Source organism: Miscanthus floridulus, chromosome 10, assembly GCF_019320115.1.
Source record: "Miscanthus floridulus cultivar M001 chromosome 10, ASM1932011v1, whole genome shotgun sequence".
NCBI lineage: Eukaryota > Viridiplantae > Streptophyta > Magnoliopsida > Poales > Poaceae > Miscanthus > Miscanthus floridulus.
The window spans coordinates 67146485-67164069 of NC_089589.1; the positions used below are offsets into that span (position 1 = coordinate 67146485).

The window sequence follows — 17585 nt, forward strand, 5'->3', positions numbered from 1 at the left end:
TTGTTGTGGACTATACAGTGTGGATTCATCATGGTGAAACGGTTATTGTTAACGACGCGGATGAGGAGGAATATGATGATAAAACCCTAGAATCCATGTCCCAATATTCAGCAAAGCTTGATGCACAAATGGATCCTGAGTTTTGCAATGAACAAGGTGGTGATGTTGCTGGTTGGGATGGTAATGATGAAGGTGGTGCCAATAATGATGGTGGAGCACGTGTCGGGGATGAAGATGATTTGGAGGACATGATTCGAGCCCTTGGACCAAAGATTTTACTAAAGATCCTAAAAGGTCTAGAAAATTTGGAAAGGGTGACAAAAGCATTGAAGGAGATTGTGTATGGTGTGGAAAAGGGTTGTCCGACACATTGAACATTGCTATGTTTTGTGCTTAAGCTACTCATCCTAAAGGCTAAGTACGGCTAGTCAGACTGTAGTTTCAATGATCTATTGCGTCTCTTGTCATGGGTGCTGCTAGAATCAAACTCAGTTCCCGCCAACACATACCAAGCAAAGAAGGTCATTAGTCTATTGACATGGGGTTGAAAAAAATCCATGCATGCCCAACCACTATATCCTTTTTCATGGCGAAACGTTCAGGTCACTGGATAAATGTCCCCGATGTGGGGCTAGCCGGTACAAGAACAATGACCTTTATGGTGGGGACGAAGCCTCCATAGGGGAAAAAGAGAAATAAGAAGGGTATGAAAAGGTGGTACAAGAATCTCAGCCCCTAGAGGACAGTCCATTAGGCAATAATGCAAAGCAGAGAAGAATTATTGCCTTGGTAATGTGGTACCTGTCAGTGATCGACCGCTTGAGACGTATCTTCCTAAACCCTAAAGAAGCCACACTTATGACATGGTGGGATGATGAGCAGCAAGGTGGATGATGATAAGATTGCACACCCGACTGATTGTAGTCAGTGGCAAAGGATCAATGAGAAGCACAAAGAATTCAGTGATGAGCCAAGGAATGTACAGTTTGGCTTGAGCACCGATGGAATGAATCCCTTCATTGAGAGGATGAGCGACCACATCACTTGACCAATGATCTTGATCATGTACAACATCCCAACGTGGTTATGTCAGAAGAGAAAGTACCTTCTCCTCACTATTCTTATTTCTAGCCCTAAACAACTAGGCATTGATATAGACATGTTCCTTGAGCCTTTGATGCAAGAAATGGAGAGGCTATGGAGGCATGGGGAGCCGATGTATGATATGTTCTGAAAGGAGGACTTCATATCTAGAGCAATAATATTTGTTACTACCAATGATTACCCCGCGCTGTTTGCTTTGTCTAGATAGATCAATGGGAATACGAGATGCTTGGTTTGCTTGGATGGTACTACATGGGTGTTCCTAGATGCATCCAAGAAGATAGTTTACCTAAGGAACTGGAGCTTCTTAAAGACAAGTCACAAGTACCACAATAAATTATTCTTTAAATTTTATGACAACACCCCAGAGATTGAACCCCCTCTGGAGAGTCGTCATAATAGAGAACACGCGTACAGAATGGTGAAAAGCATATGCGTCGTCTATGGAAAGAAGAATCCGGATGGGACGAACAAAGATAGAAGCACACCTCCTGTTCAAGAAATAATCGATCTTCTTTTAGTATCTTCCTTATTGGCCAGACTTAGAGGTCCCCCGTGCCATTGATGCTATGCACGTGTAGAAGAATGTCTTTGAGAGTCTCATTGCTACCTTGATGGACATAGGCAAGTCAACAGATGGTCTGAAATCATGGAAAGACATGGTGCAGCTAAACATGATGCTATAGCTTCACCTGGTACCTGAGGCTAATGGAAAATATACTCTGCCCATGTCATGCTTCAACCTAACACCAGAAGAGAAGAGAACTATATGCACTTTCCTGAGGGGGATCAAAGTCCCGACTGGGTTTTCTACGAATGTGAAGAAGATAGTGTCGATGAAGGACTTGTCAATAACACACTGCAAGGCTCATAATTATCATGTGATGCTGACAGTGTTTCTACCTATTATAATCAGGGCTATAAAGCCAGAGTTCTTAAAAATGGTCATCACCCGCATGTGCTACTCCTTTCTGAAGATCTCATAGAAGACGATTGACAAGAAAGAGCTGAGTGACCTACATGAATTAGTGGTGGAGACACAAAATCAACTAGAGATGTATTTACCTCCTGCTTTTTTATATAATGCCATATCTCATGATTCACATGGTTCATCAGATACAGGCGTTGGGCCCTTGCTACTTGCATGAAATGTGGTCCTATGAGCGGTTCATGTTGGTTCTAAGCCAATACGTGCATAATCAAGCATACCCAGAGGGCTCCATGATAGAGGGTTACAGTACTGAAGAAGTCATTGAGTGCTGTCAAGAGTACCTAAAAGTACTAGAAAGGGATTGGTAAACCTGATTCTCATCACAAAGATAGGCTGGCTAGGAAGGGCACAAGTGGTAGAAAAATGTTCATCAACCATGATTACAAAGAAATGAGTCGAGCGCATTACAGTGTCTTGCATAGTACACAATTGCCATGGGAACGAAAAGGTGTCAAGGGAAAAGTCGTTACAGCGGGCTAGCTAGTTATTGAACGTGGAGTGTTTGTGTAAGTGTGTGTTTGTAAGACTTCATTTATGCATGTGTGTGAAACTATATATTTATGTACGTGTGTGAGACTATAGATTTATGTATGTGTGTGAGACTACATTTATGCATGTGTGTGAGACTACCCTTTGGAACATCTAGATAAACATATTGCAACATCCACTCTATTACTACTAAAATAGCTGTAACACGTACACTTGAACATAGGCACTTATTACTACTGCAACATGTTTGGACTACTATTGAAACACTTAAAACAAGAACTTAACACTTTATGAAATGAAGAAATGACCAAAATATAAGTTGGAGATCTTGACGAGTTATACAACTTTGGTATTCATCACCTTTATAGTTGAAATCATTTAATGGTTGAAAATCAGGTTTGAAGTTGTCATTTTCTAAAATTCAAAATTTGAATTGTCCAAAATTAGTGACAAAGATAGATGACTAGATTAAAATGATACAACATGATTTTCGAAAATATTAGAAAAAAAACCATCACATTTGGAGTTAGTATGAGGGAAAAAAAACTAGTTATAAGCTTTAGCCACACATTAAAAAGAGAAATCACACTTGTTCATCATCGATCATCATGAACAGTTGTGATTTTTCTTTTTAATCTCTAGGTAAAATTTATAACTAGTCTTTCTCTCTCATACTAACTCCAAATGTGATGAGTTTTTTTCCTAAAATTTTCTAAAATCATGCCACGCCCTATCAAGTTACTGTGTTGATTTGGTCATTCTTTTCATTTGACAAAGTTTGAACTAATTCAAATTTATAAAATTTAAAAAATGACAAGTTCTAACAAGATTTTGAAATACCAAGTGATTTCAGATGAAAAAGTGATGAATACCTAAAGTTGTATAACTCATCAAGATCTATAACTTTTATTTTGGTCATTTCATCATCTGATAAAGTGATGGTAAACATTATTCACAAAACATATCTCTCGTATAGTTCATGAAACTATGAGTCATATGTGAATTTATGAAGAATATTTACTAATACTTTATCACATGAAGAAGTGACCAAAATAAAAGTTCTAGATAGTGATGAGTTCAACAACTTTTATGTTTATGACTTTTATAGTTGAAATCATTTAAGGTTTCAAAATTTTGTTTGAAGTTGTCATTTATTGAAATTCAAACTTTCAACTGTTCAAATTTTATCAAATGAAAAGATGACCAAAATAAAAGTTGTATATAGTGATGTGTTCAACAACTTTTATGTTCATGACTTTCTTATTTGAAATAATTTAATGTTTCAAAATCTTATTTGAAGTTGACATTTATTGAAATTTAAAATTTGAACTGTTTAAATTTGGTCAAATGAAAGGATGACCAAAATATAAGTTGAAGATCTTGACGAGTTATACAACTTTGGTATTCATCACCTTTACAGCTGAAATTATTTAATGGTTGAAAATCAGGTTTTAAATTGTAATTTTCTGAAATTCAAAATTTTAGTTGTCCAAAATTAGTTACAAAGATAGCTGACCAGACTAAAATGATAGAGCATGATTTTAGAAAATTTTAGGAAAAAAACTATCACATTTGGAGTTAGTATGAGGAAGAAAAACTAGTTTCAAGCTTCGGCCACATATTAAAAAGAGAAATCACACTTGTTCTTCATCGATCATCATGAACAATTATGATGTTTCTTTTTAATCTCTGGTTAAAATTTATAACTAGTCTTTCTCCCTAATACTAACTCCAAATGTGATGATTTTTTCTTAAAATTTTCTAAAATCATGCCCTATCAAGTTACTGTGTTGGTATGGTCATTCTTTTCATTTGACAAAGTTTGAGCAATTCAAATTTATAAATTTTAAAAAATGACAAGTTCTAACAAGATTTTGAAATACCAAATGATTTCAACTAAAAAAGTAATGAATACCAAAGTTGTATAACTCATCAAGATCTACAACTTTTATTTTGATCATTTCTTCATCTAACAAAGTGATAGTAAACATTGTTCACAAATCAACATGTCTCTCGTATAGTTCATGAAACTATGAGTCATATGTGAATTTATGAACACTGTTTACTAATACTTTGTCATATGAAGAAGTGACCAAAATAAAAGTTGTAGATAGTGATGAGTTCACCAACTTTTATGTTCATGACTTTTATAGTTGAAATCATTTAAGGTTTCAAAATCTTGTTTGAAGTTGTCATTTATTAAAATTCAAAATTTCAACTATCCAAATTTGGTCAAATAAAAATATGATCAAAATAAAAGTTGTAGATAGTGATGTGTTCAACAACTTTTATGTTCATGACTTTCTTATTTGAAACCATTTAATATTTTAAAATCTTATTTGAAGTTGACATTTATTGAAATTCAAATTTTGAACCGTTCAAATTTGGTCAAATAAAAAGATGAGCAAATTATAAGTTGTACATATTGATGAGTTCTACAACTTTGGTATTCATGAGTTTTTCAGCTGAAATCATTTACTCTTTCAAAATATTGTTTCAAGTTGAAATTGTTTGAATTTCAAATTTTGAATCGTTCAAACAAAGTCACATTATAAGATGACCAAAATAAAAATTGTAGATGTTGATGAGCTATACAACTTTTATGTTTACAATATTTTTATTTTAGGTAATTTAATGTCCTAAAATTATAGTCGAAGTTTTAAAATTTAAATTTTTAATTTTTAATTTTTTTGTTTTCTATATTGTTTTGACTACAATTGTTTTTACATATATTTGTGCATATATAGAATAATACAAAATATTATATATATTTACTTTATGTTTTTGTGATATAAAAAATATAGAATTAATAATTTAATAAAATAGAAAATATTTGTAGGCGCGGCTAGATCACGAACCGCCCCTACAAATGCATTTTGTAGGGGCGGCTGGGTCAAGAACCACCCCTACAAATCGTCTTGGGTATATAAGCACGGACGCTTGGGGGCCAAAATTTCCTAAGTGCTGGGCGCTCTCTTCTTTCTCTCGACGCTGTTAGGCTGCCCAATCTCCATGACCCGCTAGGGTTTTAGAGCCCGAGCGCCTTGCTCCGCACCGCCAGCCCCACTGCCCTCCCCCACCTGGACTCCCTACACGCCACATGAAGGTCGCACTCTGCGCCACCCAAGCGCCTCCCTCAGGCCACCGCCCTCCACGCCACTCAGGGCGTCGTCCGACTGCCTCCATCCTGGCCGCTCATCCCGCCCAATCACTGCCAACCAGAGTGCCGTCCCGCAGCCACGAGTCTACCTTGCCGTCTGCATCTCGGACCTCCTGTACTCAATCCATAGCTCCCCCTCCCCCAATATGCTGCTACGACCTGGCCTCTACAGTCCAAGTCCCATCCTAGGAGCCTAGAGGAGAGGGAGGTGGTCCGAGACGCTGCCGAGGCGCTGTAAAGGAAAGGGGAGGTGCACTGCTGCTCACCCCAAGTCGCAACTGACCTCCGCTGCTCGACGCTGGACGAGTGGCCAGGAGCGACTTGACTCCTGTGTGACTCATGCAGTCTGGCTGCTGTGCATGAGGCAAGTCGACTCCAACCTAGCACCAGGTATTGTCTTTGTCCTCAGACCTAAAGATTTGATAAAAGTCAAGCTAATACTATGAAATTTGCTCTTGCTAACAAGTAATCAAATTTGCTCACTGTCCACTATGAATGCTTGTTAATGCAACCTGCTTGCTCTACTTGGTAAGGCATTTGCAACCATCTAAAGCAATGTGCTGATGCCGACAACAATGTGCAACCATTTAAAACAATGATCTTTTAGCTATTATATAATTTTGGCCCTGGTATATAGTTCCAGCAGCCCTTTTCTTCTCATATGCTTGCTAAATTGAGTGATTCAGTTATTGCATATGTTTCTTTGCACTGCCACTCGACACAGGGCTCCTATTTGAACTTAACAGAAATGTGTTAACCTTGCGGCTACTAACTTCGACTCTAGTACATCATCAACTTGCAAAAGGACCGTTCCTATAGGCTGAAATAATCCTTTTCTGCTCTTACAATTTTACTAGATAAATTTGAGTTGAAAATCAGTAAAGTTGAGTTGAAAAATCAGTAAGCACACATTACTGTTTGATAAGGAAACCGAAAGTTCAGAAAACCAAAAATAGTAATCAGTCAGTCAGAATTACTACAAACTAGTTTTACATGTGGTAACTTGATATAGGAAAACAAAAGATAATGCTAGTTGCCATTTGTCCTATACATCTCAAACTCCCAATATCATTATTGCCTATTTTAGACTTTCCATAAATACTTGTGGTTGTGGGCATCCATTGAACATGGTAGCTATTTGTCAAGAGCCTCAACGCCCAACGTCACCGGACCGCGGCTACGTAACTCGTAGTCGCGCTCCAGGCCTTCACCGTGAGAAGATCTCACCGGCGGCTTGAGAGGGTTTGGGAGAGAGGAGCAACTTTAGGGTAAATGATCTTGCTTAATTCTCTCCAAGTCTGTTACACTGCATATATGGCCAATGGCCCAACCAACTCTCCTATAATTAAGGCATGCAAAAGGAAACTAGATCCTATCTTTCTAAACTTAGCCACTGACGGTGGCACCTGCCTTGATCGCGCGCTCCGCAGCCCTCCTGATGTCACGACGGCGCCTATAGGTGCGCCCGTACATGACATCTCTCCCCCCCTCGATGTTCAGCTCGTCCTCGAGCTGAAACTAGGGAAATTTGTCGCTGAAATCGGCAACATCCTCCCAGGTCGCACCAGCAGTGGACTACCCTTTCCAACGGATGAGCACCTGCTAAACACCCTTTGCCAGCCGGTACCGAATAGCCTACTCCAGTTCTGGAGTCACCGCCCCATGATGAATGGGTGGGAGGGGAGGTGGCGTAGCCGGTGGTGCGCTGACGAACTTCTTGAGAAGGTCGACGTGGAAGACATCATGCAGCTTGGCGCGCGGGGGCAGCGCTAGACGAACAGCCACCTAGTTGATGCACTCGGTGACTTGGTAAGGCCCGACGAAGTGCGGCTTCAGCTTGCCCTTGGGCGCCTGGGGAAGAGAGGAAGCTACCCGTTGGTGAAGGTGCAGCAGCACCCAGTCACCCACAGCATAGGAGACCGGTCGATGCAAGCGGTCGTAGAACTTCTTCTAGATAGCCTGGGCTTGTTCCAGGCGATAGCGGACATCCGCTAGGAGCTCCTCGTGTGCAGCCATTGTCTTGGCCACTGCCGCCACCCGGGTCTCTCTAGGCTCATAAGAGCGGATGGAGGGGGGGTCTCTACCGTAGACCACCTTGAATGGAGTGTCCTTGAGCGACGATTGATATGCCGTGTTGTAGATGTACTCCGCCCATGGCAGCCATCGCAGCCACTGCCGTGGCCGATCCCTAGTGAGACACCGGAGGTACATGACGATGACTTTGTTGGCCGCCTCCGTTTGGCCATCGGACTGCGGGTGGAAGGCAGGACGTCATGTGCAGCTTGGGCCCGGTGAGTCGCATCAGCTCCCACCAGAACGTCGAGGTGAACACAGAGTCCTAGTCTGACACCATGGACTGAGGGATCCCGTGGAGGCGAATGATCTCGCTGAAGAACGCCTTGGGCGACGGACTCTGCACTGTAGGGGTGAGCCAGTGGAATAAAATGGCAGTATTTGCTAAACCGGTCGACCACTGTGAGGATCACCGATTTGCCCCCAACGCGAGGCAGCGCCTCGATGAAGTCCAAGCCGACGTCGGACCACACGGCCTGGGGAACGGGCAGGGGCAGTAGCAGGCCCGCCGGGTGTAGGTGTTCAGACTTGTTGCGCTGGCACATTGCGCAGGCGTGGACGAAGTCCTGGACCACACGGCGCATGGCGGGGAAGTAGAAGTCCCGGTGGAGGCGATGTAGAGTCCGCTGCACCCCTTCATGTCCATCGTCGTGCGTAGCAGCCACCACTTCGAGCAGTAGGGGGGAGTCCGGTGGGATGTAGTGTCGGTCAGCATACGCCACCATGCCGTCCAGCAGCGACCATGGTGCTCCCCTAGTGCCGGCTGCTAGTTCATCCTTGAGGGCGACCAAGGCTGGTTCTTGTCGTTGAGCATGACAAAGACGGTCGACGAAGTCGAAGCGAGGCGCGGACAGCGCCAAGACCGAGCCCACCTCGGTGGTGTCGTGCCGGGACAGCGCGTCAGCGACGGTGTTTGTGGCACCCGGCTTGTATTCCACCGAGAAGTCAAAGCCGAGGAGCTTGCCCACCCAATGGTGCTGCGGGATCATCGAGAGGCGCTGGTCGAGGAGGAATTTGAGGCTATAGTGGTCGGTGCAGATGAGGAACGCGTGGCCCCACAGGTACGGCCTCTAGTGGCGCACGGCGTGCACCAGCCCAATGAGCTCCCTCTCATACGCTGCCAGAGCACGGTGGCAGGGGGGCGATCGGCCTGCTGAAATAAGCGATCGGATGGTGCTCCTACAGCAAGACCGCCCCGAAGCCATGTGTGGACGCATCACACTCAACGATGAAGCCCTTGGTGAAGTCAGGCAGCGCCAACACCAGGGCCGACGTCACGGCTGCCTTGAGTGCCTGGAAAGCTGCCTGGGCCGCGTCGTTCTAGGAAAAGCCCTCCTTCTTCAACAACGAAGTTAGGGGCGCCGCAATCTTGCCGTAGTCGTGGACGAATTTGCGGTAGTATCCGGCAAGGCCCAAGAAGCCACGCACCGCGCGCGCCGAGCGAGGTGCCGGCCAGTCGTGAATGGCCTGCACCTTGGCCGGGTCCGTGGCCACACCTTGGGCAGAGATGATGTGGCCCAGGTATGCCACGGAAGGTGACCCAAAGATGCACTTGGATCGCTTGACGAAGAGGACATGGCGGTGAAGTTCGGCGAGGACGGCGCGGAGGTGCCTCAAGTGATCTGCCCACGTCTTGCTGTAAATCAATATGTCATCAAAAAAGACAAGGACGAACCGGCGAAGAAATGGGCGTAGCACGTCGTTCATGAGCGCCTGGAATGTTGCCGGAGCGTTGCATAACCCGAACAGCATCACCAGGAACTCATAGAAGCCGTCGTGGGTTCAGAACGCCGTCTTGTGTACATCAGCCGGCCGCATCTGGACTTGGTGATAGCCAGAGCGGAGGTCCAGCTTGGTGAAGAACTACGCACCATGCAGCTCATCAAGGAGTTCGTCGACGACGGGGATGTGGAAAGCATCCTTGATGGTGAGGGCATTAAGAGCGCGGTAGTCCACGCAAAACCGCCAAGCCCCATCCTGCTTCTTGACCAGCAATACCGGCGATGAGAACGCCGAATCGCTGCGGCGTACGATGCCTTGGTCCAGCATGGCGGCGCATTGCCGTTCCAGCTCGTCCTTGTGTGCCGCCGGGTAGCGGTAGGGCTGAACCACCACAGGTGTAGAGCCGGGCTTGAGGACGATGGCGTGATCCCGTGCTCGCTGCGGTGGCAGCCCCGCCGGCTCGGCAAACACCCCCTCGAAGGAGTGCAGCAGCTCCTCAAGGAGGGAGTTCGGTGTCAGTGGTGGCGGCGAGTAGGGGTGGCCGACGGTCGGACGACGTCCGACCAGGAGACCTGTCGGCCTTGGTGCAGGAAGGAGACGGTGCGGGCGACGAAGTCCCACACCACCCGGCCAAGGGTGACCATCCATTGAGTCCCCAAGACGAGGTCATACCCCGCGAGCGGCATGACGAAGAGGTCGATGAAGAACGTCTCTCCCTTGATGAGGACCGGGGTGCGGCGGATGACGCCTGGGCAAGTGACGCGCTCGCCTGTTGGCCACAGTGGCCGTGAGGCGCGGGCGCGGCTAGATCGGCAGGCCGGTGCGGCGGGCGGCATCCTCGGCGATGAAATTATGTGTGGAGCCGGTGTCCAGGAGCGCGACGAGGGTGGTGGCGCCTAGGGAGACCCGCACCTGCATGGAATCACAGATGGGCATACCGGCCACTGCCCTGAGTGAGAAGACAGGGGCGCCATCCTGCTGATCGTCCCCCGCTGGTTCCTCGTCGGCGGCCGTGATCTCGACGCCGTTGAGGTAGAAGATGCGGCGGTAGACACGATTGTGGCCGCGGGAGTACGGCTCATTGCAGTTGAAACAGAGGCCGAGACGGCGCCGTTCCGCCTGTTCCTCCGGAGACAGCCGCTTCAAAGGCGGGCCATCCTATCGCGGCTGAGCCGCGGCCGCTGGTGGTGCAGGAAGGGCGAGCAGCGGCGGCTTAGGCGCCGGACGCTGGCAGCAGGGTGCAAGGGGCTCCTCGGGTGGCCGGTGGGGGTAGCCACGATAACTCCATCTGCTCGACCTGACGGGCGAGACTCATGGCCCCGGCGAGCATCTCCGGATTGTGGATGCGGACGGCATGGCTCAATGGGGGAAGAAGGCCGCCGGTGTAGAGTTGGACGCGCTGGCCCTCCTCGAGCCGACCCAGCGCGCGACAGTAGAGTCTGGAACCTGTTGGAGTATTCCTCCACGGTCCCGATGCGGCGACACTCCGCCAACTCGAATAGGGGCGCCGAGCGGAGAGGTGGACCGAAACAAAGGTTGAGGAGGTCCTTGAATCGTCCCCATGGCGGCGTACCCTCGTCGTCCTGCAACTGGATGTACCAGAGCTGCGTGACGTCCTCCAGATTGTAGGAGGCCATCCACACGCGCTCCTCCGGCATGGTGCGCTGTTGGCGAAAATAGGATTCACATTTGTTGATGAAGAGCATCGGATCGGTCTTGCCATCGAAGCGAGGGAAGTCGAGCTTCTAGAATTGTGGGGGCCGATCCAGATCACGAGGAGGCTCCTCGCGGCCGCCGCCGCCGTTGTCCGACGACGATGCTGACTTGTCCTTCATGGTGGCCATGTTGGCCTTCACGGAAGACAATTCAGTCTGGAACGACTTCATCATCTCCATGAGGTCCTTGATGGTGGGTTCAGCCATGGTGGTGGAGTGGCCGGTGGAAGGAGTGGACGTGGAAGGGGGTGGTGGAGGGCTGGAGCGGGTGGGAGAGGATGTACGTGACGCCGATGCCAGGTTGTCAAGCGCCTCAACGCCCAACGTCGCCGGACCGCGGCTACGTAACTCGTAGTCGCGCTCCAGGCCTTCACCGTGAGAAGATCTCACCGGCGGCTTGAGAGGGTTTGGGAGAGAGGAGCAACTTTAGGGTAAATGATCTTGCTTAATTCTCTCCAAGTCTGTTACACTGCATATATGGCCAATGGCCCAACCAACTCTCCTATAATTAAGGCATGCAAAAGGAAACTAGATCCTATCTTTCTAAACTTAGCCACTGACGGTGGCACCTGCCTTGACCGCGCGCTCCGCAGCCCTCCTGATGTCACGACGGCGCCTATAGGTGCGCCCGTACATGACACTATTTTGTAAGAATATTCCAGATTTAGTAAGATAGCACGTTATTGCCTATTTTCAGTGAACATGTCTGCAATTTAGCAAATTAGTAAGATAGCAATTAGTTGAAATATTCTTACTAAATCTGTAATCATTCATTGAATGTGTAGTAACACTTAAGTGATAACAAAAGAAAATGGTGAGTGCAGTTCTCAAACCAGGAATAGGAAATGCTATGTGTTATGTACAGTTGCTGCTATGTTTTGTTTCACTAGCTGGTCCTCTGGTTTTCCAATGAATCACTGGTATAGTGGTGTTAGTCTGAATCAAGTGGTAGGCTGAAGAGTATGCAGAATAAGTAATGCAGTGGCATTCGAGATATGGCTATGTGTCCAACAAAATCACATAAACAAAACATGGCAAAAGATAATGGGCTATCAGCAACTTCTAAAAATGTCAGAGTACTAATAGCAGAAAATTTACAGTTATAGTGGTGTTCTGGAATGAGCAGTTCACTGAACAGGAAGCCGAGGAGAGTAAGTGTATAAACTATTTGACTGAAACGGCCAGTTCATTGGAAATGGGTTTAATCTGAATTTTCAGAAGAAGCACACAAGTTCTTACAATAGATTTTACTACCTAAATATAATGTGCACAGTCCTATTAATTATTCCTAGATTCGATGCAGTTTAGAAGTTAAGATAATGTTTGTGTTTCAGTTAGGAACAAGAACAACTTAGCCAAAAGACAATTTAGCCAACAATCATGTATAGTTTCAGTTAGACTGTTGCGAGTTGATAACTTTTCAGGTAACCTTTCTGTGGCACATACCACAAAATCATGTATAGCTCAATTCCACTTAACAAAACTTTGATTAGTGCTATGCCCTTTTTTTCCTTGTTGTCTGTTTCTTTTATACTGGGTTTTCTTGCCTTCTATTGTTGTCCAGTATGTTCTACGTTCGTGCTTCCTGCTTGCTCTGCTTGGTAAGGCATTTGAAACCATCTAAAGCAATGTGCTGATGCCGACAACAATGTGCAACCATTTAAAACAATGATCTTTTAGCTATTATATAATTTTGGCCCTGGTATATAGTTCCAGCAGCCCTATTCTTCTCATATGCTTGCTAAATTGAGTGATTCCGTTATTACATATGTTTCTTTGCACTGCCACTTCGACACAAGGCTCCTATTTGAACTTAACAGAAATGTGTTAACCTTGCAGCTGCTAACTTCGACTCTAGTACATCATCAACCTGCAAAAGGACCGTTCCTATAAGCTGAAATAGTTCTTTTCTGCTCTTACAATTTTACTAGATAAACTTGAGTTGAAAATCAGTAAAGATAATTTTTAGGAATAAGTATGTTTTGAAATGCTTAATTTTTATTGTTCTTGATTCTGGTTTCCTCTAGTAATTTTGTTAGTCATGTTTGTTATATGTAGTTTTTGACATGTTTGCTAAACCAAATATGCAGAGAATGGTGTTAGTGCACATTGAGGGGTACCACTCTCTTTGAATTTTAGCTTTGTGAATGTATTGATTTAGGATAGAAAGGGTGACAATTCAAGTGCTCAAGGGGGCTCACTGAAACATAAGTCTGTAGGTTAAGTCTGTCTCACTCATTTGGGTGTATTTGGGATGTAGTGTTCTCTGGTTGCTCATTATTGAAATAGCTATGTCTCTCCTCTTTCATCTTTTGTTCTCAAATTTTATTTTCTCCAAGCAAGATACTACACTCGATTAAAAATAGTAAAAGATGACCTCTGAGAATTAAGCCATGATACTTGCATTGCCTCAATTTGTACGACCCATAATCTAATTTAATTTTCTTTATTTCTTTATCTTCATGGTAAAAGAATTGATATATGATGCCTTTTTATATGAGCAGCTGATTGTCTCGAAAGAGTAATAGTGTAATACTACGTCATAATATCTAAGCATTTGTAAGCATAAACTTGGTGATGCTATACAAGAGAAAATGCCACCCACATTCACATGGCTATGCCTAAGGATGGCTCTCTTAAGGTTCTCATAATAAAGAAACAGCTATAATATACTTTAGGAGACTAATACTTCATAATCCATCATCTATCCTTAGAGTAAGCACATCACCCATTTCATTTTAAAGCTGCAACTTTTCCAGAAATAGGATTCTGAATGCATCTTGATTGAAAACTTCAGGTTTCAGTAATTGTGTATGCAAGTCACTTTCTACTTTCCAGTATTCTTCCATATGAGATGGAGCTAACATATTTCAGTAAAAATTCCCAACAGCAGCTTGGAAAGCTCTCACTTGATAGTTGTGCACGACATGTTTCTTTCTTTTTTTACTAAGGCCTTGTAGAATCTGTTTATGGAATCTGACCTTCATGCTAGTGCCTAGTGCTCCAATTGACCTTCATGTTGCTGAGGCAGAGGCCAACAATGCATCTTCTGCTAATGGTGGTGAGGGTGAGAAGAGTGCAGATGCCACTGTTGCTTGAAGGGAATAGAGGGTTCTTTTGCCCTTTGCCAGAAAGTTCCTTTTTTGGCAAATTATCTATTTCGTTGAAGACCTGAACTCCCAGTATTAATACAGGTCTTGTTTTGGTTAATGAGAACTGTCACATTCGTTTTTTCTTTCATGCTTAGACATGCTATATACTTTTTAGCACCCCTCATTTGGAATTTGGTACTATATACTGGTAGTTTATTTAATCGTTTTTGCTACAATGTTTCTGTGTACGAACTATTGAATCCGTTTCAGTGTCTTTATTGTTAAGCCTTGTCAACAGATACATCATTGAACCTTTTAATTGTGCTTAGTAATGTTTGCAATTGAGTAGTTCTGGCATTGGGCATGTTTGTGTTGCTTTTTTTTTCTCGAACAACGCAGGAGAGCTGTGTGTCATGCATGTTTGTGTTGCTACTGGTGCATTATATAGTTGAGATGTTATAGATGTGAAGAGATCTGTGAGTCCTGTCCCTGTGCTCTAGGTTTGGGGTTGCATTTTCTACAACTTTAAAAAGCCACACCTGATTTTGCTGACTGTTTGACAAACCCTACTACCCTAGAGGTACATGTGAAATCCTGTTTTAAGGCTAGACACTGTATATATGCATTCCAAACCTCCGTTGTAAATTTCCTCATGTTGTGGCCTGGATGCAAGATCATTTTTAGACTGAATATTCTTTAGTTCATGCTGCATTTCGCATGCTGAAACTTTTGGTGTTGCATTGTTGGGTTTTGAACTAGATATAAGAGTTGCTCTTTGCAACCTCATTAGTGAGAAAATATCAGTTCTGATAATCTTGTTGTGCTTCCCCCTAGCTAGATGGCTATCTCCATTTGTTCTTTCATAGTAACATGCAAATGTTACTATTCTTTTTCTTTGGGAAAGGAATTTGTCTGAAAGATATCAGATACAAATGTGGTTGGCAACGGAACTTAAGTTGTGAGTTGTGACTTTGAAAGAAACATATCACGATACAGGTTTAGGCGTTTAGCGCTTGCTACAATGATTCTCTTCAATACTGCAAAGTTGTTGTGAACATCGTATACCTGGCAATTGCTATGGACCTCATTACTGTTGTTGTATATCTTGTGCTGATCATTCGAGCACTTTTAGGGCAATTTCATTGCCAGATGCATCCTGCTTGTCTTTTTCCCTTGCTTTTAGAATATTTGAATTTGACTGTCAATTGTTGTGGTACTAATTGATTGTGCTTTCCCTTTTCACCTGGTACTTTGGCATGTTCATTCTGTGCCTTCCCTGCATACTAAATTCAAGTAGATGCTGTCAGTACCTTTATCTGTTCATAGTATTTTCTACTTATGTAGTGAGTAAACTTTTACTTCTTGCTTCTGATGGAGTCTGGCTACTAATTGTTGTACAATTCTAATAGTCTTCTCTTTTTTTGATAATCATAGCATTGCTGCAGCTTGGGGGCATAGGACCAGTGGGCCACTGCTGTTTTTGGCTATTTTTGCCATCAGCTGCTGCTCTATGTTTGCTAAGTAGTTGTTGCTTTTTTTTGCTAAATCTCCCCACTCCTCTCCTCTCCTTTGTTTTACCGATGATGAAATTGTCCAAGTCCATACATTATATGGAATATGAGCTAATGATCAAGAACTTATGAGGAACTTGGCATCATTACCAGCCGCCCCTACATTACCTTCTCCTATATTCTCTGTTATGATGCCTTGATGCTCCAAGTTCATGATCAAATGATGATTGACATGTTTTTGAGGCCTCTACTACTGCTACTACTCAGTTTTTTTATATATTATTGTTTTATAGGACTACTTTGGTTTATAGACCTTTTTGATTTCTTATACCTTCTCGCGTATCTAAAGCACACTTTCTTACATCTATTAGAACAAAGCGCGAAATAATGTCAGTGGACACCAGATAATGCAACCCGATGCCCCGAGCATGATGAGCAACCAACCTATGAGGAGCAAGCACTAGAGGACCAGCTTAGTTAGGAGCAGTTCAATAACGAGTTAGAAAAGGATCTAGAAGTGATGCTTACTCAGGAGCAGTGTGACGAGGAGGAAGGGGGAGCAGAAGGAAGAGTAGGAGAGGCTGCTGAAGGCTAAGAAGAAGAGGATGATGATGATGAGGACTCAAAAGTGGGATATGTAAGTCCCGAGGATCCTTTCCCACGTGAAGCCAGAAGGAGGCCAACGGAGGAAGATTTGGACAAGGATTTTGACCCAAAAGAGGAGGTAGGGAAAAAGCCTTAGCTTGTAAATTTTGCTAAAGCTTTGGCTATGTTATCTCTGCTAACACTTTGACCTGTTGTATATATAGGTCCCTCCTAAAACTTAGAAAAGACGACATCGACGTCCACAACATCTAGCCGGACAAGACAGAGTAGAGGAAAGGAGAGCAGAGGCAACAGCCATAGAGACGGACATTGAGGCCTCTGCTCCACAACCTCAAGACACAACCACAAACATGACTACAAAGCCAAAGAGTAAATGAGGGGATAGAAAAGCAAACCAATATCCAGATAAGGCATTCTATGTGATAACGGAGGTCGGACCAGTAGAGGAGATCCTTGAGCCAAAGGAATTCAGAGGATGATTCCATAATGCGATCAGGGCACTAGTAATAGATAAATTGAACCTAGCAATCCCTAACTAGAAAGAGGTACCAGAGAAGAAAAAGGATGAACTATGGGATAACCAGCTGAAGCTCAATTTTAGATTTCTAAAGGGTAAGCACAAACTGGTAAAAAAATGTTTTTTAGGATCAAGGGAGAGTCATTCCAACATTGGAGGTCGGAAGCTCAACAAGAAGTATATCCAAAAGGGGTTAACTCCCTTCAACGAGTTCGGCAACATGACTCCTAGTCAATGGGAGGAGCTCGTGGCTCAGACGAACTTCACCGGAGGCATTGGAGCTTAGTGCCCATAACACCGAGCTGGCGAAGAGGAACAAACACCACCATCATCTAGGCCTCGGTGGCTACTATGCCAAGGAAGAGCAGTTTAGGAAGATGGACGAAGAGGCCATAGCTTCTAGGAATATCGATGTGAAGAATTTGAAGGTACGCTCAAGGGATTGGATATATGCGAGGAGTACAGAATCATCCGGCGGTAATCTTAAGTTTGATAAGCCAGAGACCCAAGAGGTAGTATTAAGGATACTGAAATATGCTGAAGACAAGGAGAAGGGCTCATTCAATCCTTTCAGAGAGAGGGATGAGCTTAGCCTTGGCTTGGGA

At 44.2% G+C, this 17585-nt stretch overlaps 2 protein-coding genes across 2 annotated transcripts; both read right to left on the minus strand.

Moving 5' to 3' along the window:
* Positions 1–9137: 9137 nt before the first annotated feature.
* Positions 9138–9569, minus strand: LOC136488804 (uncharacterized mitochondrial protein AtMg00860-like). Its single transcript, XM_066485615.1, has one exon. It carries the CDS (start codon positions 9567–9569, stop codon positions 9138–9140), a length of 432 nt encoding a protein of 143 aa, XP_066341712.1.
* A 774-nt stretch (positions 9570–10343) lies between these two features.
* LOC136488805 (uncharacterized) lies at positions 10344–11197 on the minus strand. The gene is made up of 2 exons (XM_066485616.1): positions 11006–11197; positions 10344–10658 (listed from the first exon to the last, which is right to left on the minus strand). Exons 1-2 carry the CDS (start codon positions 11195–11197, stop codon positions 10344–10346), a joined length of 507 nt encoding a protein of 168 aa, XP_066341713.1.
* Positions 11198–17585: the final 6388 nt, after the last annotated feature.